At 43.0% G+C, this 25,461-nt stretch overlaps 3 protein-coding genes across 3 annotated transcripts; all 3 read left to right on the top strand.

Annotated features, from left to right (window-relative positions):
• Positions 1 to 18,444: 18,444 nt before the first annotated feature.
• PLICBS_000202 (uncharacterized protein) lies at positions 18,445 to 18,846 on the top strand (the record flags this gene model as incomplete). The annotated part of the gene is made up of 1 exon (XM_018327290.1): positions 18,445 to 18,846. The coding sequence occupies one exon, from the start codon at positions 18,445 to 18,447 to the stop codon at positions 18,844 to 18,846; it is 402 nt and encodes a 133-aa protein (XP_018173986.1).
• A 1,457-nt stretch (positions 18,847 to 20,303) lies between these two features.
• Positions 20,304 to 22,226, top strand: PLICBS_000201 (uncharacterized protein; the record flags this gene model as incomplete). Its single annotated transcript, XM_065599552.1, has 4 exons — positions 20,304 to 20,681; positions 20,736 to 21,083; positions 21,661 to 21,723; positions 21,804 to 22,226. 4 exons carry the CDS (start codon positions 20,304 to 20,306, stop codon positions 22,224 to 22,226), a joined length of 1,212 nt encoding a protein of 403 aa, XP_065455624.1.
• A 1,749-nt stretch (positions 22,227 to 23,975) lies between these two features.
• On the top strand, positions 23,976 to 25,443 carry PLICBS_000200 (uncharacterized protein; the record flags this gene model as incomplete). Its single annotated transcript, XM_065599551.1, has 4 exons — positions 23,976 to 24,136; positions 24,220 to 24,287; positions 24,355 to 24,360; positions 24,446 to 25,443. The coding sequence occupies 4 exons, from the start codon at positions 23,976 to 23,978 to the stop codon at positions 25,441 to 25,443; spliced, it is 1,233 nt and encodes a 410-aa protein (XP_065455623.1).
• Positions 25,444 to 25,461: the final 18 nt, after the last annotated feature.

The raw sequence follows: 25,461 nt of genomic DNA, 5'->3' as shown, positions 1-25,461 counted from the left end.
TAGAGAAGAATAAAGTAATCTCGATAAATTATATAAGGTTTAAACTAGAACTTAAAGATAACTATAATATAGAGAGTAAAACTAAGAGTATAGAGTTTATTTAAGGAAATATATTACCTTAAAGTAAAGTTGCGCTTTAAGGCTATAAGAGGTATTAATATAGAAAGAAAGGCTATAAGAGTATTTTAAGATAGACTTATCGTTAGTCTTAGTCTTAATTAATAAAGGTCTCTTATAGACTATATTTATAAATAAGGGGTATTAATATTATATAATAATAAATAAGAAAGTCGCTTAAAACCTTAAATTACCGCTAGAAAAGATCTACCTTTATAAAATAAAGGGGGTTTTTAATATTATAATAAGAGTAATAATTAAGGGTTTAATATAGTTAATTATAGAAATTAATAAAACCCTTTAATTAATATATATTTATATAATATTTAAGCTTAAGTTCCCCTTAATCTTAAGGAAACCCTAGCTTTAATATATAAAGTTATACTCTATCTTATATAAAGGGAAGCTTTAATATAGCCCTTTATAGATATAAGTATAATATATATATAGCCTATACTTAAAAAGTAGCCTTATAGGGGATATTAAAAGTATATAATATATTATCACTATAATTTTTATAGGCTATATAAAGAGAATTTATAAGAGGGAGGGCTATAATATAATTAAGGCTATAATCTTTATTATTAGCCTAAAAGATATCGAAAGAGCCCTATCCTTAAAGCGACTTAAGTCTAGATAAGAGCTCTTATATATAATCCCTTTATATTTCTATAACTTACTTTCGCTCTTTATAAAGTAAGAAATAAATAAGCTTAACTTATATAAGCCTAGTATTAATTATTAAATCCCCTTTAAGAAAGAGCTTAATAGATAAGACTTACCTATATTATATAGAGTATTATATAAAATATTATAAGAGGAGCTCTTAATACTATAAAAAACGCTTAATAACTTCTTAAATAAAGGGTTTACTTAAGTAAGTAGCTTAAAAGTAATAACGCTAGTCTTATTTATATAGAAACTAAGAGGTAAGCTCTATTTTTATTATAACTATAAAGCCCTTAATATAATTATAAAGGTAGATCGTTACTTAATCCCGCTTATTAATAATACCCTTTATAACTTAATAAAGGCTCGCTAATTTATTAAGCTAGATATAATATAAGTATTCTATAAGGTATAGATCGCGCTTAAAGAAGAGTAGAAAATAGTATTTTATATAAAGTATAGGCTCTTTAAATAAATAATTACGCTATTTAGTTTAAGTAACGCACTTATTACTTTTTAACGCTATATTAATAATATCCTATAAGAGTTCCTTAATAACTTTTACTCTATTTATATAGATAATATATTAATCTATATAAATAAGTTACTTAAAGAGTATTATATAAAAGTATAGTAAGTCTTAAAGCGACTCTAAGAGTATAGCCTTTATTTAGACTTAAATAAATATAAATTTAAGGTTAAGACTATAAAATATCTTAGGTTTATTATCTATATAAAGTATAATATTAAAGTAAACCTTACTAAAATAAAGGCAATAATTAAATAGCTCGCCTTAATAATATAAAAAAAGGTATAAAGCTTCTTAAGGTTTATTAATTACTATTAAATATTTATATTTAATTTCTTAAAGATAATTACCTCTTTAATATCCTTAATAAGAAAAGGGGCCTTATTTATATAGAAATAAGAGTATTAATCTACCTTTTAAGCGCTTAAGTAATTATTTATTTAAGCGCTAATCTTTAGCTAATAAGACTTAGACTTACTTACTTTCTTAAAAGTAAACTATAGCGATATTATACTTAATAGTATATTTATATAAAAAGTTAATAAAGAGAAGAAATTAATTACCTTTTATTTATAAAAGCTTTTACTTATAAAATAAAACTACCCTATCTATAATAAGGAAATATTAGCGATAGTCCGCTATTTAAAGTAATAAGATATAAAGCTCTATAGCTATATAAGCTTTACGATCTTTATAGACTATAAGAACCTTAAATACTTTATAATATAGTAATAACTATTAAAGTAATAAGTATATTAAATAAAGCTACTTTTATATTTTAGTTTCTCCTTAATCTATAAGCTAAGGAGGCTAATAATAGTTTTTAATATATTATTAAGAAAGGACTAAAATTAAGAGATAAAGGAAGACTAAAAGGCTTAAGATTTATAGCTTCTCTTAAAGGGCGCCCTTTATACTTATATATAAAGGATATAATTAAAAGTAAGTAGCTTAAGAGATATATTAATAGACCTTAAGCTTTACTCTTTATAGGAATAAGAGGCTTAATAAGATATTACTTATTAAAGTATATACCGCTTAATAAAAAGTAATATTTATATACTAAACTTAAAGCTTAGGCTAAAGGTATAAGTAATAAAGTATAATATAGATATTAAGAGGTACTTCCTCTTTTAAGATTACTTTTAGGTACTTAAGGCCCCCTTTACTTTAAAGGCTAAAGCGAAAGCTACTTTTATAAGAGCGGAAGGACTTAATAAGCTATAAAGGAAGCTTATTTAATAGTTTTATAACTCGCTTATAATTAAGTACTTAAGTAAAGAGGGTATTATAGCTTTAATAATAAAGGAGTTCTATTAGCCCCTCTTATAGTAATATATTAAGAGGTTCTTTTATAACTATAATACTTATAGCTATATTAAGATTTAGCGGGAATATAAAAAGGGGCTATTTAAGCCCTTACTTATATTAAAGTAATTCTATTATTAAATATAAATAGATTTTATTATAGACTTCCTCTTAATATATAGAAGCTACTTCCTTTAAGTTATAAGAGATAAGTTAAGTAAAGAAGTAATCTTTAAGCCTATATTATCTATAAATATAGAGGCTTATATAAAGCGCTTTTTATAATACTATATCTATTTCTATAAATAGCTAGTAGTAATAATAAGTAATAAAGGCTTTAATTAAATAAATAAGTTTTAATAATACTTATATAAGCTAGTTAATATAAAGTAATAGCTTAATATAATATATTACCTTTAAATAGATAAGGGTATAAAGAGAGTTAACTAAAAGGTATAAATATACCTTAAGGTATATATTAACTATAATTAAGATAATTAAGACTAATAGCTCCTTATAGCTTAACTTACGCTAAATTTAAGGACCTTTACCTCTATTAAAATATCCCCGTTTTTCGCTTTATATAGTTTCTATTTATAGTTAATATTATTAGCCTTTACCCCTTTATAAATAAGAGATAGTAATAAAATAACCTTAAAGTAAAGAGTAAAGGTATTTATAGTAAGGATTAAGTAAGTTATAGACCTCTATAAATCCTTTATAGCTATAGCTATATAAGAATAAGAGTAACGCGCTAACTATATATATAGGCTTATAGATAAGTATAAAGTTAAGGATAGAGTCTAGCTAAACTTATAGAACTACCCTTTAGTAAGACTTAAAAAGAAGCTTAACTAGCTTTACTTAAAATATATTATAAATAAAGTATTAAGTCTATATATAATAGAGCTATCTAAGCTACCTATAGGTATCTATAACCGGTTTTATATAGACTAGCTCTATTAAGCTTTAAGGGACCTTATCTTAGGTTAGCGGATTATTAATTAATAACCTACTCTTATAGAGATAGGAAAAGAAGAATACTATTTAATTAAATAAGTCTTAAGTATATAAAAATATAAATAAAGGCGAGGGAGGAAGTTATAAGCCTTTATTAAATAATAAAGTTACTTTAAGTTTATATAAAAGCTACTTAAAGAGGTATAATATATTATAGCCTTTAAGCTCTTTTAATAATAAATAGCCTAGCTATATACCTCTATAGGGGTTATAGTAATTATAGTAAGGTATAAATATATATAGAGGTTTTACTAAAAATATAATCGTTTATTCCCTTAGCCCCCCCCTTTAATATAAAGGGGGGCCGCTCTTAAAAGAGCGCTTATTTTATTATCTCTTTATCTTTATCTTTTTCTTCTTTTTCTTCCTTTACTTTATAAGAGGCGATAACCTCCTTTATTATTATAAGGTAAGTAATAAGGTCTTAGACCTTAGCGATAAAGTTAATAATAATATTAATAACTATAATAAAAGGGGTAAAGGTAGTAAGAGAGGTAAGAGGGGTATTATTAAGGGTAATTATAATAATATTCTTATTTTAGGGTTAATACTTATATATATAGCGATATAAAGGGTTAAAGTTACTTATTTAAGTATAAAGCCTACTCTCTTTAGGGTTAAGAGATATTACTTTATTATATAAGTAATATTTAATACTTTTTTAGCCTTTTTCTCTACTTTATTAATAATAGCGACCTCTTTCTCGTTAGTAATAATAAAGAAAGTAATAATAGTAATAATAATAGCCTTTTAAGTATATTATATAATACTTATAGCCTAAACTATCGCTTAATATATATAGTTAGCGATATAATAGCTATAATAGCTATTAATTACTTACTTTATATAATTTATATAAATAAGCCTTATATATATATAGTATATATATAATTAAGAGCGGAGCTCTTTTATAGGGTTATCTTTCTTAAGCTACTTTTATATATTATATTAAAAAGGCTTATATATATAAAGGAGGTATAAGCTTAAAGGAGGGAACTTATAGATAAGGTCGATAATAGCGATAATAAATAAGAATAATGCTTACCTTAAGGGGCTATATTAATAGGAGTAATAATAAGGAAGGGGTAATAATAATAAGGGGTAGCGATTAAGGGCGAGGGGGATTTAAAGGTAAGTAAGTATAAGCCTAGCGAAAGAAAGAGAGAGGTAATAAAGGCAAGCGAGCCTAAAGGTATATATAAGGGTATAAAAGAGCTAGAAGAGGCGTAAGTAAGTATAGGAGAGCCTAAAGGTAAATAAGAGCTTAAGGGGTTAAGGGAGCTATTAAGGTATAGCGATAGCGATATAAATAATATAAAAGGTATTTATATCTTAGGTTAATAGCTATTATTACGGCCCTATAATATAGGGTAGGGTAAAAGTAAGGGATATACTTTATTATTATTATTATTATTATTATTATTATTATTATTATTATTATTATTATTATTATTATTATTATAATAATAAGGCTATAATAATAATAGTAGTAATATAGAAGTAATAATACTAAAGGAAGAAAGGGACCTCTTCTTAATATAAGGGAAAGCCCCCTTTATATAAATATATTAAATTAGCTATTAACTATATAGATTATAAATACACTAGCTAAATAGTTATTATATAGCTCTCTTATTTAATAAAAGGCAGCGACTTATAAATTAGCTCTTAGTTAAGCAGCCGCTAATAGCTATATATAGCTTAGCTAGCGTAAATAATAATAATTACGCCTTACTTTAAGTACTAAAGGCGCCTTACTTATAGTTTTACTTAGATCTATACTATTCTATAAGGGCCGCGCTCTCCTATAAGTAAGGTATTATATTTCTCTATAATAATCTATAAGTTAATCTCTAGATCTAAGCTAGCTAAAATTTAAAATTTAAGAAAGGATAAAAGGCAGTAAGTAAGAGTAATAGCCTTTAGGATACTTATATAATACTCTTAGTCTATTATACCCTTAAGTTTAGCTATTATATACTTATAGAGTTTTAGTAAACTTAGAGGTATTTATTTAATGATTTTAATAGCGTTTTATTTATACTTTAATTTAAGCTTTTTATAGATAAGAGCTACTTAAAGAAAAGTATTTTCTACTTAATAATAAAGCTTATTTAAGACCTAAGCTAAGATTACATTACTATATCCTTTTTTATTCTTTAGCTTAATAAGTTTATAGTTAATATAAATCTTAACCGGTTCTTTAAGCCTTTAAGTATCGAGCTCGATTAAGGAACTTATAGTATTTAAAGTTTTAAGCTTAATTATTAGACGGCTAGAGACTATATATTTAGCTTTATTAAATAAAGTTAAGGATATTAAAATAAGCTCGATTAAGCGAGGTATATCTACCTTATATTTATTTAAAGCGTTTACTATAAGGTATATAAATAGTAAATAAGGGTTATATAGTATATTTTAAAAGGCTTTTAAATAGAGCGAAAAACGCGTTTTAACCTATAAAGAACTTAGCGCCTCGTTACTTATACTTTAGTAATAAATAAGAGATTAGTTTTAGCTACTAAATAAGTAAAAGCTAAATTAACGATTATAAGATAGCTATAGCGGTATTTAAGGATATATTTATGCCTTAATAAGAGAAGAAAGAAAGCGCTAATATAAGAGCCGCGGATTAATAAGAAAGTTCGTAAATAATATTAATTATAAGTATAGTTTTCCTTATATTAATAAATCCCTTTACTTATAGTAGTTAATACTATTTTATTAGGAAAAGAGTATAGCCCTTAATAGTATAGGCTTATAGAAGGAAAAACGCTATAAGTAAAGATATTATAAGTTAGATAGATAGGGTATATATAAAGAGGGCAATCTCTTACTCTTAAAGGAGATAAAAAGGCATGCCTTTATAGTTATAGCTAATAATAGATATTATTTTTACCTTATTTAAGTTACTTTAATTATAATACTTTATACTATAATAAATAGCCTTACTTTATAAACTTAACTCTTATATAGTTTTATAATATATATAAATATAAGGGTTTTAAAGACTCTATTTATTTAATTATAATAAGAGCTCTTATATAAGCTACTTTAGACTATTAAAGGTACCTTAATTATAGAGATCTTATTAAGTATTATAAGTTACCCCTTTTTTACCCCTATTATCTTTCTTTTTATTTCTAAGAGATAGCGCTATATTTTCTAAGCTAAGATTAAAGCGTATTATATAATTAAATCTTACTTCGCTATTTTAGTGCTTTTCTTCTCTTAATAAACTATAAGTACTTATATCTATTAATATACTAGTTTATAAAGGCTATATACTTATTAGTCTATAAGATCTATCTATATATATCCTTAAAGAGGTCGTCTTTATTATTCTAAATTCTCTCTATATCGTATTATAGGTTAATAATATAGAGATCTCTTTAATAAGCTACTTTTATATTATCTCTATAAATAGCCTTTTACTATACGATAAAGTCTTATAGGGTCTATTATATATTATTAAGGAGCCTTTATATCTCTTAAGTATAATTTAAAACCTAGCTTAAGGTATTCTTCCCGCGGATCTTATTATATTATTGCTAATTATCCCGAACTATTTCTTTAGCGTTAATAATAGTCTTTAAGTTAATATCTTAGTCGTCTAAATTTATAAGGGCTCGAAGGAAAATATAACCTTAATATCGGTAATAATAATAGACGCTTTTTATTTAATATAAGAGAAGTACCTTATAGAGGGCTAAGACATTCTCTTCTAGCTACTATAAGATTACTATATATATCTCGTCTCTGATCTTAACGTTATCGTCTTTTAAGAGATATATAATTAAAGTATAGTATTACTCTATCCTTAATATAATATAAATAATATTAATAAGGTTAGAGTTTATTGCCTTTATAAGGTTTAAAAGGATCTAAATAGAAATATATTAACTAAAGCTAATCGACGAAAGTAATTCTAATACTTATAGCTTAATATAAACCCTAGCTTATAATAAAGCAGCCTATAATATATTTCTAATAGTAATATCGATAATTAATTTAATTCTTTAAATAAACTTAATAATATTACTTACTCCTTTTATAAGCCTTAATAATATAGCGATCTTTACCTATCTTACCTCTATAAACTTCTTTATAACGCCTTATTATATATTAAGATTATCTAATTTAATAATAATACTACTATCTATACTATTTCTAGCTCTTAAAACCTTACTTAAAGTCTATATATATAACTCAATAAGTTTTACTATATTACTATCGTTTTTAAGGCTATTATATATAGAATTCTAAACCCTTTATAATATATATATAATATAGGCTTATTACTCTTTAAATTCTATCTACGATAATACCTTAATATAAGAGCTAATAAGTAAGGGCGAGATAAGGGCTTATAACGATATAGATAGTAAGTTAGCTATATTTAAGCCTCAGTCTAGTAATATCGCTTAATCTTTAAAGAGATATTAATTAATAAGGTAATAAAGCTCTATTAAGTAGCTAGATATATCTATATTATAGTATTCGCGGCTATATATAAATTCTTTAGTATAGTTAACCTTAATTAACGTATAGCTCTTAAAGGCTTAATAGCGACATATTAAAAGATTATATAAGAGACTATATTAATAAAGTTATATTACGGCCTTTAGCATTCCCTAAAATACTCTTTTTTAGCTTCTACTATATCTTAAGATCGCTTATAATTTTAATTAATATAGCTAGGCTTATTTACTAAAATAGCTACTTAATTTTATATATCTAACTAAGAGAACGCTCGCCCTCGCTACTTACGCGCCGCCTTATAGCGAGTTAAGCTAGTAGACCTAGAACGAGATAATTATAAATATAGGCGATAAAAAGCATAAATTTAATGCGATTACCTTAGGGGCTATAAGATCGTCGTCGATAGCGATACGTATATATCGTCTATAGTTAAAGGCACCCTGCCGCTAGATAGAGCTAACTATGCTTAATTTAAGCGGGCAGTAATTACGACTAACTATCCCGCTAATATCATACCGCGCTAATAGGGCAGGGATAGCATAACTACCGCTATAGCCACCACACCATGCCCCGTCCCAGGCGCTATAGTCCGATACGTCACGACGCGGGACCCCTACTTATATATCTGCCCTAGTAGCTATGCTAATGCGTAAGGTAAAAGCAAATCGACGAGGGGATGAGGCGAGGAGGCATCCAGGACAACTCATTTACACTCACAGCTCGGTCACATAGCCCCACAGTATCAGACGCTAATTGCATTTCGGGCGGCAGCCTAGCCCGGGCTCGGCCCGTGAGTTAATAGCTACACTTTTATCTGGAGCTAACCGGCGTCCGTCCGTATCTCCCGAATCGAACTTTACGGTGTTATAACCGCCCAACCTCAGCCAAGCCACGCTATCGGTTTGCTTAACGGATGCCATATACAAGAGTTGAATGGCTGCGGACAAGCGAGTCCATGCACCAGTGTCGTGACTGTGGCGCAGCGGCTCAGGCCGAGGGTACCCACACTTCCCGTCCGCGAAACGGCATGCCTCAAGGGATGCCCAGCGTCTTCGCAGCAAAGTCATGGAAGGCGCCCGGTGACGACGGACTACCCGCTGGCGGGCCAGCAACCAGTGCCTCGCGGTCCGTGTAACACTCCGAGCAGGCCAGGCCCCGAGACGCTCCCGCCGAACCCCCTCGTCCGCCTACATACCTACGTGGCCCCGACACTATCTGTGATGCAAAGACCAATGAAATGCGCCATCCAACATGGCTGCTAGCCGCCCCTCCCTCTGCGCCACCCACAGCCCCGCTCCTTGATACAGTCTGGGTCAGCAGATGTTCCAAGCCTCCTTCAACAGAGGCGAGGCATCATCCAGCGACTTGTATTCAGCTCTGTTCTTCGGCTTCTTCATAGATCCTCGTGCCTTTTCCTTCCTTCATCACGACCCCAAACACGGTCATCACCGGGGTTCCAGCCCGATCAAAGCTAAAGCCCGAATATGGCCCATCCTCAGCAACATGTGTTACCGCCGCCTATCAGTTCAACGATCAAAGCCCGCCAGCAGATGACATGACGATTGAATGTGAGCTGCAATTCGGCAGCAGCAACCTTGGCCCAGAGAGCCATCATTCACTAAAGAATTTGCTAAAAGCGCCTGCATCCATTTGGCCCTGGAAGGCGCGGCTTCTCGTCGTGGCCGTTATGCTTCCGAATGACTGATCTAGCCCTGGTTGTATTATGCTGGCTATTCCTTATATAGTAATAGAATTGCTATCCGATTTCATATCGCTAAATTTCTGCTTACTTCGCTGCGAGCGTGTTGCGGCTAGACTCCTATGACAGACCTCTTGAAGGGTAGCAGTTAATTGCGCGCTTGAATCTCTGGTAGGGACTGTATTGTAGTCGTCGACTTGTAATTCTACTTCTATTCGGGATAGTTATACGCTTAAGTGGGCTAGAGCCTGCTCCTGGGCGTCGAATTGAGCCCGAAGCTTATCGATAGTTCTAGAGGTGTGGCTCGTTATGACCCTATTCGTTTACTGTTAATAAACCTCCTCCTTGCAGACTAGGGGGTCCTTATAGCGTAATAGACGACAGAGCTATAGTAAGTGTCCTTTGATAGCCGGATAAGTCCCTGTTTAGTCTTTCTATCTATGCCTCGTTGAAGTATACGAGGAATCTATCGCGTTTGCTGAAACCTAACTCCGTCGAATGATTAGTTAACCTTACTATTGCAGCCGTAAACGCCTAATAAAAGGCAGTAATAGATTCTAGTGCCTTACCGAGCTATATCTCGTTTAGGATAGAGTCGACTATACTAGGTTCGGTGTTCGCCTCGAGTGTTCTCGTTAGTGCGCCTAACGTCATTAGAGATTAGGAGAGAAGCCCTTTAGCCTGCGAAATAGAGTATGGCGCATCCTTGAGCCTATCTACGGCATCGTAGAGTGCCTTCGCGCTCTATAACGCCGTAGTAGCTACGGCTATTACGCCGGCTATAACGCTTAGAGGATCTATAGCTGATATTGCAGACCGCCTATTGATGTTAGCTCGCCGTCGCCTATTTATCATGGAATGAGGGCGAAGGCTGTTCAGCCGCACTCAGCCCCCTTATCTACGTGATATATCTGGACGGTAATGCGCGCGGGGCCGCGGTAGGGCATCTCTACGTTCAGCTAGTTATTGCGGGCCTCAGTTATAGAAGAGGCTATATTGCGTCTACGAGTATTGTCCGCTACCGCAATAATACCAGTGGGGTAAAGTATCGACCAGCACTTCGGCAATGCTAAAGCGTCTGACAGCAGCTTTATGTTTCAGGGCTACGTTAGCGGAGCTCTCTATATTTACCGTAAGTCTAAGTAGCTATTATACCGGAAGGGGAAGACGATAGGCAGGCCCTAATATAAAAAGTAGATAAGACGTAGACTAAAGAGCGTGTTCCGTACCGGATTATTCCTTTCCCGCCTAACGAGGACTTAGTAAATCGCGATATCTTCGCTTCGCTTAATAGGCTTCTACCTCCCTCGACCGACTATCGGAGCGTAGCACTCTAGGGGCTCGGTGGCTCTAGGTAAGGCTATCGTGCCTAGTTATTCTATATTTGCTGATAATAATAGTAAAACGCAAATCGCTCTTAACTATGCCTACTGCCGAAGCCGCGATCCGGCTTGCTTAGTGTTTTAGGTCTATGCCGATAACGAGACGACGTTTACGTAAGACTATAGGGCTATTACGACAAGGCTCGGCCTTATAGCTAGTCTAGAGGGGCCGAGGCTACTAATAGCCGTGCGCGAACGAATTAAGGCGTACCTATACTAGCTGCTTATTCTAGACAATATGGACGACCTCGCGTTATTTAGAGTAGGCGGGACGCAGTTAATAGCCGAAATGCATAATCTCTATGATTTCGTGCCGTAGGGTCCCGTAGGGACCGTATTATAGACTAGCCGCAATAAGCGGATTCGTAGTAACCTCGTTAGTGCTAGACGAGTAGTTTACGTTAGTAGCATAACGAAGAGAGAGGCGCGAATACTCCTCGAGACGGTTATAGGCAAGGAGATTAACGAGAGTTCGGAAGACGCCATGGCGCTGCTTTCGGAGCTAGAATACTTACTACTCGCGATCTCGTAAGCGGCGGTATATATATAAACGACTAAAACTCCTATCGGCGAGTATCTTTTAATGCTATATAGACGCATAAAGCGGTAGGAGCTACTTAGCAAAATAGAATTTAACCGATATCGTAGATAGTATATGCCGAATAGCGTTTTATAGACCTAGGATATCTCGATTAAGTATATTCGGTAGGAGAATGAAACGGCATGCGATATACTATATTCGCTCGCGTTTATACATAATTAAGAAATTCCCTTTAGCTTAATCGAAAAGGCTACCGATATTCTTAGGTTAGCTAGAGACGATAAAGCCGCGAGAGCCGATAAGTATAATAAGTATAAGGAGAGTAATATAAATACCCGAGTAATTATCGTCCTTCTATAGAACTTCTTATTTCTATACTTACGTATATCTAACGAATAATAAAGGGCGTATGAGATATATAAGCTTATATAAGAGGCTATGCAGTATAATTTATGTTAATAGCGGCGGAGATAGGACTAATTATACTTCTCGAGAATAGCTCTTTAAACGGTTATAGACCTATTTCCGGATAGTCGGCGAGAGGTATAGGGGGAATGCGATAAGTATCTAGAGTATGCGTAGCGTGCCGCCGGATGGGTAGGGTTGTATGGAGGGGAGATAGAAGTAGCGGGCCTTTTAACCTGACTTTCCGGTTACTTATATGATTGTAGGAGGTAGAGAGAAAGAGAGCCTATAGATAAAGGCGCTTATGAGTATCGGAAAGAAGTTCTTAGCGAGAAGCACCTTAATACTATCGCGAGTAGATTGTCACTCGCTGCAACCTACTATAAATAAGGGAAATATAGCGAGGCGGTAGAAATGTAAGTAAAGACGCTAATACTAGGACAAGAAGTACACGGCGAGAGGCATCCCGACACGATCTAGGCTATAGCGGAGCTAGCTAAGACTTATTACTACTAGGGCAATTACTATAAGGCGGATAAAATATCGCTACAGGCGCTCGCACTACGCCGCGAGGTACTTAAGGAGAAACATCCCGACATAGTTAAGAGCCTAGCAGATCGGGCAGTAGCATACTATATACGGGGGTATTATAGTAAGGCGGAGAGGATCTACTTAGACGTACTAGCGCTATAGAGCGACCTATTAGGCGATAAGCATTACGTTACGATCCGAACTATAATAGAGCTACTTATGACTTACTATATATAAAGGAGATACGATAAGGCAAAGAAGATATCGGTAACTATATTAACGCTTTAATGCGACGTTCTTAGCGAGAAGTATCTTAATACTATCTAGAGTATAGTAGAGCTAGCTAAGATATACTATATATAAGGGAGATATAATAATATAAAGAAGATTAAAGTAGATATACTTAAGCTATATCGTAACGTTCTTAACGAGAAGTATTTTAATACTATCTAGAGTATAGTAAAGCTAGCTATAATATATTATATATAAAGGAGATATAATAATATAGAGAAGATCGAAGTAAATATATTAACGCTATAATATAATATTCTTAGCGAAAAGTATCTCGATATAATATAGAGTATAGTAAGTTTATCTATAATATATTATATAAAGAAGATATAATAATATAAAAAAGATTAAAGTAAATATATTAATATTATATTATAATATTCTTAGCGAAAAGTATCTCGATATTATTTAGAGTATAGTAAAGCTAGCTATAATATATTATATATAAAGGAGATATAATAATATAAAGAAGATCGAAGTAAATATATTAATATTATAATATAATATTCTTAATAAAAAGTATTTTAATATAATATAAAGTATAGTAAGTTTATCTATAATATATTATATATAAAGGAGATATAATAATATAAAGAAGATATATATAAATATAATAGTACTATAACGTAATATTCTTAGCTAAAAGTATCTTAATACTATTTAAAGTATAGTAAAGCTAGCTATAATATACTATATATAAAAGAGATATAATAATATAGAGAAGATATATATAAATATATTAATGCTATAGTATAATATTCTTAATAAAAAGCATCCCGATACGATCCGGAGTATAGCAGATCTCGCTATAATATTCCATATATAAGGGAGATACGATAAGGCGGTGCTATATTTAAAGTCGTATCTCCAGTAGGAACTTGCCGAATAATAAAAAAAGAGCTGCAAGCCGCCGCATCCTTACTCTCTACGGTCTGGCCACCATCCGGGCAGGTGGTGTACGCCTGGGTCTAAGGGACCGTCGGATCTAGGCTGCCTACTCTATGGTGCGCTATGCCGTCGCCTAACCCCGCTTCGTCTAACCATAAAGGACTAGATGGCATGCTAATTGAGGAGCTATCTCCGGAGTCACGAGGCGATCGTGAATCAAGAGATGATAAGAGTCATCAAGGATTATTAAGAGGAAAGAAGAGGGAAGACAAAGGGGAGTCGGAGGGGCAAACAGCGCGACATACCGCTGGGGGAAGAGGCGTATTAATAGCCGGGCGCGCATCCGGGCTTCCTACTTGACCGCCCGAATGACTGGCGAAGGAGCACGCAGGCGAGGCAGCCGCTTCTCCGTGGAAACAGCAGTCGGCACAAGCCTGGTTGAGAGCTGACTCCGCCATGGCGGATGCCGGGCGGAGGAGAGTTGGTCGCAAGGTTATCATGTGCGACGCCTCGTATTACCGATTAAGCGCCTAGCCGAACCCCGGTCACGGCAGCGACCTCTCAGTCTAAGTTGGCCAGCATCACCTAATGATAAGCTCATAACGCATATTGCATTAATATATAATCGTTGTCCGCTACGGCATTATAGGTAGAATCGTCCGATCGGTACGTTAGATCCGTCCGCGGCACATAACGTATCCTTTATACTACTAAAATAGGCCTTAGTTAGTCGTTGCCCTTTACCGTATAGTATATTCGCCCGAGGAGTATCTATCGATACCGAGAAGGGGGATAGAGTTAGATAGAATCGAAATTAGGAGAGTCGGGCAGGTAGCGGTTCATCGAACATTTTATATAACTAACCTCTAGATATCTCTATATAATAACGCTCGGTTAAATTAAGTAGGCGTGCCTCATTCGATAGGAAGCTTGCAAATGGATTATTGATGCGCGCTAAGATAAGGTTAGCGACGGTAGGATCGTAAGCGTATCTTAACGCGGATAGTTAAGGGAGTCGCGGTACCGTTTGCGACGCGAGGACTAATGGCGTATAGGCATATAAGGTGACTGCTAGCCGCCCCTCCTCTTGCGCTATAGCGATGCCTGGCTCGCCTAGGTCGCGCGACCACACCCGCATGGCTCACCCGGCTCACCTAAAGTCGCGCGATTGGCCGGAGCGCCGGAGCTACTGGCGCATCTGCCACGGAGTCCCCCCTACTCGCAGATTGACAACCTTCAGCGCGAATGCTTTGCATTGAAGACGTTCATCCTTACTTTGAAGAACAGCTCCCAGGAAGAGCGTCAGTACCTTCTTTCGGCCGCAATTGGCGACGACGGGAAAGTCACCGTTCCGGATCTTGCGCAACATGGTACTCACCACGAGGTTACATTTGGAGGCTCTGCTGTTAGCAATGCGGCAAACATCCTGGAGCGAGCGGGAGGCAATGTCGACACTCCGAACACTTCCTCGGAAGACGAGGTTGGCATTGGCCACTTCATATCATTGGACGAGAACGGTAAACCGAACAGCTTTGGTCCCTCTTCAGCTCTGCACGTTCCGTCACAAAGCGAAAGCGCCCAGTCGCTTCCTCACCCTATCAACTTCCGATTGCCAGAGGCGGAGATTATACAGCATAGGCTCATAGCGAACGCTGCTCTTGCCCGTCAGATGGAACACAACATAGCCAGTCTTTCTTCCATCGATGGCACGAGTACAGACATTGGGCTCCAGCTCCTCGACCTGCACTGGACACGACAGCACCATACATTTCTCTTGACCTATCGGCCCGCTATAATGCGCGATCTCCGGACCTCTGGTCCGTACGCGTCCTCTTTCCTCGTCAATGCCATCTTTGCGTGCTCCAGCAAATACTCAAGCCTGCCCGACATCAGGGATGATCCAAATGATCCTTCAACCGCTGGCCGACAATTCTTCCGCAAATGCGATGAATTGCTAGCCCGAGACTCGCTTCTTACTCTCCCGACACTGCCAACGGTCGTGGGACTGTTGTTGCTCGGCTCAACATTCAATTCCCGCGGGGAGACTTCCAAGGGATGGCTATATACTGGCTATGCTCTCCGAATGGTGTATGACCTCGGTCTACACCTTGATCCACAGCAAACCACGACCGACGCTGAAGACATTGAGATTCGTCGTCGCGTATATTGGGGAGCCTTTGTGTGTGACAAGCTCCAAAGTTTGTACTTGGGCCGCCCAGTGGCTTTGCATCTTTGGGACTCCCAAGTTTCACTAGACTTTCACGACCTCTACGAGGAAAATGAGCGCCTCCAGCTCCGTACCAATCCCGACCTGACCACATCCCATGGCGAAAGCAGCCCCAACATCCTTCTCTACTCTGTTTCAACTTTCCAGCAGCTTTGCTCCCTATCAAAGATCATGGCCACGATCATCAGCCGCTTCTATATCGTCCGCACGACGTTTTCGAACGCCCAAAGAAGCCTGGAGCAAGTCGACCAAGCTTTGCAACAGTGGAAAAATGACCTATCCTCAGAGCTTGACTTCCAGCCTTGGCTGTCCACGCCGCCAAAAAATCCGGCACCAAATGTCATGCTGTTGCATAGCTTGTATTACACTCTGATCATTTTGGTTCACCGCCCGTTCATCTCTGATGGACACCTGAGGTCAACCTCGCAGCCACTTCAATCTTGGGAACGTTGCACAGTAGCAGCCCGGCGCATCACAACAATTGCGACGGCTTACAGGACAGCATTTGGGCTCTTCAATGGCCCTTATCTGCTTGGATATACTGTCTACGTTGCATGCACCATACATGTGCGAAACGCTGCTTCTGATGCCCAGTCCAGCCATGACCACGCGTCTCTTCTCGCAACTGGACTCAAATGCCTCGATGAGCTGTGCGTGCCAAACCCAGGTGTTGCTAGGCCGGCAAGAGTCATTCGCAAGTTGATTGAAGTGAACAATGTCAATCTCATAAGCCCCGGTAAGGCTCCCGTCCACACCACAACATGCCTAAGATGTGATATGCTGCTGACAGGCGGGCGCGGCCAACAGATGACGTGATAGCTGTAGATCAAACTACGCCAAGGCTCGATCTCGACATGGAAGCCATTATGAGCATGTTTCCACTAACAAATGGCCTGGACGGGGAGATGGACGCCGCCTGCCGAAGAAGCCCGTATGAGGAAGTACCATATGATCCTCTCTTTGGGTTGATGGAAACGCAGATGGGTACCTTTATCGAAGATCTGTGAAGCTCCAAAAACGTTTTGGGGATCCGAATGATGCAGACGTAATCGCCAAGAATGCTCCCACGGGCAAAGAGGCTAGTCTTGGGGTTTCCTGTTTTTGTTACGTGCACGACACCTGATTCCATTCCAGAGATGTAATGGGCGGGGCATTCTCCCCCTGGCTCAGTCGTAACGAGGCCGAACAGCAGAGATGCCGCTCGAAGCGGGAGCTGAAAAGAGTCTGCACAGCCTCACCAACATGAGACCAGCGTGACAACAACACGTTACGATCCGCGCCTAACAGGGACGGACGGCAACAATTAGGAACACCATCAAGCCATATGACCTCTACGCAGCCCATCACTAGGCTATACTTGTCGTGCCGTTAGTCCGTCGTAGGAGCAGACGAGACCCGGAAGCGCATAAATCCGCGATGCTAGCGATACCCCTGGCGATCCTGGGGTTTCAGGCGCTTCCTTTGCTCATGTGCCGCAAGCCCATCATCAGACAAACACCTGCAGCGGGGCTCTTTTGAGCTGAAACTGATGACATGCTGTGCGGTCTTACCCTTGTCTTGTAGCCTTATTCCTCACTTCGATGTGGGCGAAACGGCAATGCCAAGCTTTAATGTTGATCATCGGCCGGTGGATTACATGTACTTCGTACGCTAAGCCCGCAAACCTACTCGTCTCAACCAGAAAGCTTTTACGGAGAGTAAATTCTAACGATGCGCAACGATGCAATTTGCGCGACACATGAATCCTGCGTTGTATTTGTCTGGGTCACTAGGGTTCAGCTTGTAAGAGTTCTCGTCATGTTGATGCGCCAGCTCACCCCACGCCTAGTCACTAGTCAGGGTAGGCTGCGGAATGCGACCGAGGGCGGGGATGTGACACTGGCGGTCGCCCGCCCCAGGTTAGAGTTTCTAAAGTGGAAGCAGTTCCTGACTGACAGCTCCGTTGCTTCGTATGGCGGGATTGGCGCCTTGACTGGGATGGGCGGCAGTCGTCAAACCTGCCATCCCGCTCACAGCCCCTGCCCCTGAGACCTGCGAATCGCTGCGGCAGACCGGCTGCGCTACCAGCCGAGTGTGGCTGACATCGAGTCTGTTACAGCGCGCTGCCATCCCGACTTTGCCGTCCCGACTTTCCGTCTCGAACGAGTCAATGCCCTTGTTTCGATGCGTTTGGCGGGATAGAGAAGCATTGAGTTGGCGCTGGCAGCTTGCAGCTCGACGAGTACAAAAGAGCCGGCATCGTCGCTCTTGGCATCCAATACCCAGCACGCCATCAAGACAACTACAAAGCTCACTCACTACAACATTTTTCGCCTTCAATTCATCACGCAGCGGCCGCTTTAGACAACCGACATCATGAAGATCTCCAGCGCGGCATTCCTCCTCACCCTTCTCACCAGCGCGCTGGCCGCGCCTCATGAGGCTGGACCTCCTACCGACTCAAACAAGCGCGATGTCGCCGCCAGAGGCTTCGAGGAGTCCGGGGCCCAGGCTGTTGGCGTCAGGCACGTCGACGACGCGGCCAGTCTCGAAGAACGCGGGCTCGACTTCGAGGGCGATGAGCTAGAGGCGCGGGCCGCGAAGAAGGCCAAGGGCAAGAAGAAGGCAAAGGGCAAGGCGAAGAAGGCGGCCAAGAAGAATGCCAAGGCAAAGAAGGCGAAGAAGGCTAAGAAGGCTAAGAAGGCGGCAAAGGCTGCAGCGACTACCACTGCTGCGGCCAGGGTCACGGACGCCAACGATGCACCGGGCATTGTCTAGATTGATGCAGAATTGAGTGTTGTGCCTATGATCTTGTCTCGCGTGCTGCGCGCGCCTGAGTTAGCCTAGACTGCATCTCGTTGTAGCGACCAAATGTCAATTCTATAAAATGGAGCACTGCCGGGGCGTGAACCGAAAATGTGATGCTGGACAACCTACTGCGCAGGCATTTCAATCCAGGAACAAGGCGCCGCCAGGCTACTCTGCGCAGAGGCCGCCCCCGGGCTGTTTCCAAAGTTAGAACACTCCCCTGTCCATTTGGCCGTGTCACCAGTCACTTTAATCGAGCATCAACACGTGCAAAAAGCTTGATTTCCGGCAATAGATACGCTCTCCGTGGGCACGGCATGTTCATCAGATCACATCAGTTCCCGCTTGAGTCTTTGCCGGGAGCCTGAGACAGGCCCCTTATAACTAGTGCTACTGGCCAATAAGCAGGGAAGCACCCCCCAGTCCAGCGAGCTGCGTTTGATGTGCACGGTTCAACAGGAAGTGTGCGATTGCTGAAACTGGCGGGGTAGCAAACCTGAAGTACGCTGTCCATCCGCCAGGGGTCGTTCCCAAACGCTCCAGATTCCTCTGCGTGCCGTCAAGTTCTTGCTCGCCGCGATGCGCGCAGCGGGGGGGGCTTTGACAGCCCCTTGACACAACGAACATCCAGCTGTCACAGCCTGGGCAGTTGCGCTTTTGAAACATGGCGTTGCTGAAGACTGGGGTTGCCGACGCAGGTGCACGGTTGTTTCGCGGGATCACCGTCGGGCGGTCGCGGGGTGGCAAGTATGGCAAAGATCTTACTCCAAGGCGATGAATCCAACGGATGCGAACATACAAGATCCCATGGCCCGGCTGAAACTCCCGTCTCGAGACGACGACAGCAATTGCACTCCGGATGGGGTTGTGCCAAACGCGTTGACCGGCTTGCTGCTTAAAATTCGCCCAGCTGGCACCCGAGGGTTACTGCCCGTTGACTCCAATGCCTCACTTGGGTTTGGCCGACCTCTACACAAGAAAAGGGCCCGAAGAGCCAACATAACGCTTGCGCGACCTATCCTAAAGTATGTCATTCTGGGATCGGAATGGTAATTGCATCAAGATAGATCTGACATTGAAATAGTTTTGCTCAAACGATGCTCTCATTGCGCACCCTAGTCCGCCTCTGCTGCGTCGGCTCCGCCATTGGCGGCCAACTGCACTTCATATCCGAAGAAATATGTCTGCGATCACCACCTTCGCTGTCGCAATGCGGGCGAGACAGGCCAGAGAAGTTCCATGGCCTAATGCCAAGTGCGCTCGACGTTGGTGACGCGACTGGACCATCGCTGTTCCATTGGGACTTCAAGCCGCGATGCATCACGCCCGATGAAGCGGATGAGCCGTTTTGTCTCTACTCATCGCATTCTTTCGCGAGCGGGCGAGGCATATCCATATTGACTACTCCGGATCGCATCGAGTCAATTATGCAGTTACCGGCATTCGCCCAATCCAACTACTCACACGGTCCTGGGACGCCCGCATCCCCGCCATTCGAAGAACGAGAGCTCCCGGGGCGGGGCCGAGGCTTGATTGCAAACAAGACGGTGTTCCGCGGTGACCGAATCTTCGCGTACACTCCAGTCCTCTTGCTAGACGATGAGGCATACGAGGCCCTGGACGAGGATGAATGGGTCAAGCTTGAGGCGGCGGCAGTTGAGCAGCTCCCTGCAGCGTCCAGGGCGGAATTTTGGCAGCTGTTTGGCCAGCCGACGGTGAATCCCGTCACCGATCGGATCAATACAAACGCCTTTGAGATTGATACGGCTAAAGGCACGTTCTATGGCGTGTTCCCGGAAATCGCAGTAAGTCATTCGATCTTATCCGCGGCACGCTCAATCGCATGCTCATTCGGTCAGCGCCTCAACCACGATTGCCGGCCAAACGCAGCCTACTTCTTCGATGAAGAGAGCTTCACGCACTACGTGCACGCCACAACGACTGTAGCTCCCGGTACCGAGCTCACGATCACATACATCGATCCTCACATGCCTCGGTCGCAACGGCGCCGCAGACTGTCCTCGTCATGGGGCTTCCAATGCACCTGCAGCTTGTGCACTGCCCACGCGAGCATCAGCCAGGAGTCTGACTCTCGGCTCAAGCAAATAACTGATTTGACAGAGAGGCTAGAGAGCTCGCGTTCGAGCTCCAGCGAGATGGCGAAGACGTTGATCAGTCTGTATGAGCAGGAGCGCATGCACGCCGCTGTGAGCAACGCATATCGGCTTGCGGCGAGGGCGTTTTGCGCGGAGGGCCGCCGGTGGGAGACTATCGCTTACGCACGACTCGCGACAGAGCGGACTATGCTGGATGAGGGGTTTCACGACGAGGAGGTTGATGCGATGAGACGCTTGGTGGATGAGCCTGACAGGCAGCCGTGCTGGCCTGGGATGGCCCCCAACGCGACCGTGGACGCTGCGTGGTCCGCGGGGGCCTTTTAAGCAGCTCTTACCGACGCGAAAATGAATGAATGATGCGTGCTACTCGTAGCGTGCAAGCTGATGTGTATTCTCGGGGGGTAGATGTTTGTCGCGGTACTTGTAACAGCGCGTCCAGGAACCTGTTCCTGAGAGTTCCATGCCGGTGCCTGAAGTAAAGTCTGATCAGCACTGTCGAGTCCACAAATCAGGTAGATCCTCTCACGTGATTCCCCTGAATGCACATTAAGCATCAGGATGCTTGAACCAGAGGCTTGCGGTCGCACAATCTTGAAACCACAATCGAACACAATTCCGGTGGGCCTCAATTGCGATGCCATCGCCGATAGTAGAAGCAACATTGCAGGCCACGGCCCTCTCTGCAGCGTCCAACCTCTGCGCGCAGTTCATCGACGCCTACCAACACCAGGTCCGTGATCCATCTCCCCCGAACGGGCCAAACGCCCCGCTAGCGTCCGACTCTGGGCTTACACGCGTCCCCATCGGCAGCGTGCCTTTGGACTGGATCTGTCACAGCTGGTCCGGTTCCTCGTCTTCACGGTGTTGACCGCGCCGCCCAACTTCATCTGGCAGCAATTGCTCGAGAGGAGGCTTCCTGCGTACCCTGTTGATGCGCGCAGGCAAAAGAAGCAGCAGCAGCGAGACGTCGAGCTCAAGGGCCTGGAGGAGGCGGCTCGCGACAGCCACAATGCTGACCATGGCAGCGGCATGGTGACGCCGCGGTTCAGCTTGCGCAACACGCTGGCAAAGTGGTTTATTGACTGCATGACTGCGGGCGCGGTGATGAACACGGTCGCATTTCTGGCCATCATGGGCTTGCTGAAGAGTCAGCCTGGGTCGCAGATCTGGCACAACATAAAGACTGTATGCCATCCACGCCTCAATCTCGACATTCACGGAGTGGGCGGCTAGGCCGACCAAGACGGAGCTGACGTATCGCAGGAAACGATACCGATAATTGTCGCGGGCTATAAGATCTGGCCGATCGCGTCCATCATAAGCTTCAGTTTTGTGCCGGTCCACCGTCGAATCGTCTTTCTGAGCTTCGTCGGGCTGATATGGGGCATTTACATGAGCCTGGTCGCGGCACGTGTTTGAGCGCTGGAGCAAGCATTTTGACTGAAGTGTGACGCGCATTGCTTGCGGGCCAGGCAGCTATAGATTGGTCGCTGTGTGGGATACAGTATGCCTCCTGAGTCCTGTGTAAAATGGACGAGTTTGTGGGCCGCTGTGTCTAGGGTATTGTTGCGATGCGCGAGTCGGGAAACGTCTGGTGATCAATTCGTACCTGAATGGGAGATTAACAGCCGGGCACGTCGGAAGCTCGAAGCTATCGAGGTTCTTAAACAAAAAATTCTCTATCGTGACAGCTTGATGTGTCGCAGCTTGAGACTTGATGCCAACAAGACTGTAAGGTGAGAACCACTTCAAGCATCAAGATGCTAAGTCACCCACTCAAGATGCTAACGCTGAGGCTTCGAGGGCAGGCATCCCCAGCAAAAGCCTGGCAGGGGCTCGTCCACTGACGCATTGATCCATCAACTGCACTCTCCCACCTTCCATCGCACCACCTCCCGTCGGCGGAACAGAATCTGGCCACGGCCCTCCGGCAGTGACGCTGTGCCACAGCTTTCCCGGACGCCAGGAGAAGGCGTGCAGTCATGTCTGAATGACGAGAAGTCTTTGGCGCAGCCCCAGCGACAGAAGGTGGAGCATCCATCATCAACAAGCCTGAAAAGGCACTGCAGCCAGCCCCCTTCAGGGGTGGCGCAGACAATGCTGAGCCCCAGCACAGGGCGCCTGGAATCGCTCCGGCGTGGACGTGGCTCGACTTCGGTCTGAGCCCGAGCAGGGCCGCCACGACTCAGCGCATCCTCATCATCAGGGTTGATCAGCAGCAGGCCCCAGCCGGCCACGGGAGCCACGACGCACCAGCGTAAGTACTGCTGCCGCGGCCCGCCCTCAGCCTCACCACAAGCCCCAGCGAACGAAGCCAAAACCAACCAGTGGATGGGACCTGGGATGGGATGCTGCTGTGTCCAGGCTGGCGACAGTGCTGTGCCTCGCACCAGCACAAGCCTTTTTTGTTCCGATCCATCCCCTGCCACCACTGCCACCACTGCCTACTTTGCTGGCGCTCATCGTGCTATTCCTCTTTGGACGGGGGCGTCGTCCTCCGGAACCCCCCCGGGACCCAAATTATTTCGGTTGGTCCAGCCTGCGCCCCCCCTGGGACACGGCAGGACGGGGGGAGGAAATCTAGAATCCGAGCGTCGGTCGGCGTCTTTTCGCAAACTTCCTCGCAACAAACAATCATCATCATCATCGCGAACTGCAACAGCGGCAGCAGCAAACGAGGCCCCGGACCGGACATCCTGAACCCCGGCCCCCGGCCAACGCAGCGAGCTCCCTCTCCCTCCATCCCGGGCCACCGGCACACTGTCTCACCCCCCCGCGGCGGAAATGGTCCCCGGCGGCATCAACGTCCCCGTTGCGCATCTCTCTGCGCCAAGCCCCTAATAGCCGGGCATCTCCCCTCCCTCCCTCCCTCGCCGTCCCTCCGTCTCCCGTAGTAGTGGTAGCGGCCCGAGTCCGAATTCCGTCCGAAGTGCCGGCCGTACCACCACCACCAGCCCGGCCTCACTCAGCCTGAGTCTGGCCATGTCGCTGCCCTCGCCGTCGACGGCTTCCAGGTCGTCGACGACGACGACGCTGACGGCGCTGAGCATCGACAAGGGCGACGACGATGGCCCCCCGTGGGATGCTCCGGACAAGCCTGCTGCGGTCGCGGCCGCGGCATGGCAGGCGCCCTTTGGCATCATGTGCGTCGTCCCCCCTCCCCGGCATCGTCAGATCGTCGCATGTCGCATTCCTCATCTCGCTGTTGCTGACACGCCCATGCCAGGTCCTGGATCTTCTTGTCAAACCTGACCATTCTCCTCAACAAGTGGCTCATTGACACTGCTGGCTTCCGTGAGTTCTCACCACCCTTGTCCCGTCAACGCCGGCATAGAGTTCATAGCTAACAAGGACCCTCAAGGATATCGTACGTCTCCACTGACGTTCTGCACTGCACCTATTTTTTGTTGTCTCATGAGGAGACGGTCATGCTAACACTCCCACCCGCGCAGCGATCCTCCTGGCGTGCTGGCACTTCATCTTCACCTCCGTCACGATACACATCCTCGCCCGCACCACCACCCTGCTCGACTCGCGCCACTCTCTGCACATCACCCCGCGCATCTACGCCCGCACCATTATCCCCATCGGCGTCTGCTTTTCCCTCTCCCTCATCTGCTCCAATGTCGTCTACCTTTATCTCTCCGTCGCCTTCATCCAAATGCTCAACGCCGCCAACCCCGTCGCCGTCCTGGCCGTCTCCTGGATCTGGGGCGTCGCCGACCCCAGCACGTCGACTCTCCTCAACATGCTCCTCATTGTCGCCGGGGCGGCCATCGCCTCGTTCGGAGAGATTCAGTTCTCGACGATTGGCTTTGTGTTCCAGGCTGGTGGCATCATCTTTGGTGCCATCCGCCTGGTCATGATCCAGGTGCTCGTCAGTCGGAAGGGGATGCGGATGGACCCGCTCGTCGGTCTGTATTACTTTGGGCCGGCATGTGCCATTATGACGCTGGCTGCGGCCTTGTTCATTGAGGTTCCTCGGTTCCGCATGAGCCACCTGATAGATGCGGGCGTCGGCATGCTTGTCCTCAACGCGGCTGTGGCGTTCTTGCTCAACGTCACAACCGTCTACCTGGTACGCAACGGCCGCCTCTATTTGCTGCCGCGTGCGCCACTGGCTAACCTCGTACGCACAGGTCGGAAGAACGTCTGGCCTCGTCATGGCACTGACGGGCATCTTCAAGAACATTCTGCTCATCGCAGTATCTGTTGTCATATGGAACACCAAGATAACGCTCCTCCAGGCCGTGGGCTACAGCCTCGCCCTCGTTGGCCTAATATACCATTGGATCGGGGGAGATCAGCTCGCAAAGGGTTACAGGGCGGTAACAAGGGGTATTTTGAGTGCCTCATCAGGCTTGCCTCTGTTCGAGGCGAGTGTACGACGACGTGTCGTCGTTGTTTCTGGGTGCGTGTTTTGCCTGGGCACACTGGCGATTGCATATAGACATTTGGGGGGTGGACA

The sequence above is a fragment of the Purpureocillium lilacinum genome (genome assembly GCF_023168085.1).
Source record: "Purpureocillium lilacinum CBS 284.36 DNA, scaffold_1, whole genome shotgun sequence".
NCBI classification, from domain to species: domain Eukaryota; kingdom Fungi; phylum Ascomycota; class Sordariomycetes; order Hypocreales; family Ophiocordycipitaceae; genus Purpureocillium; species Purpureocillium lilacinum.
This window is presented reverse-complemented; position numbering and strand designations above follow the sequence as displayed.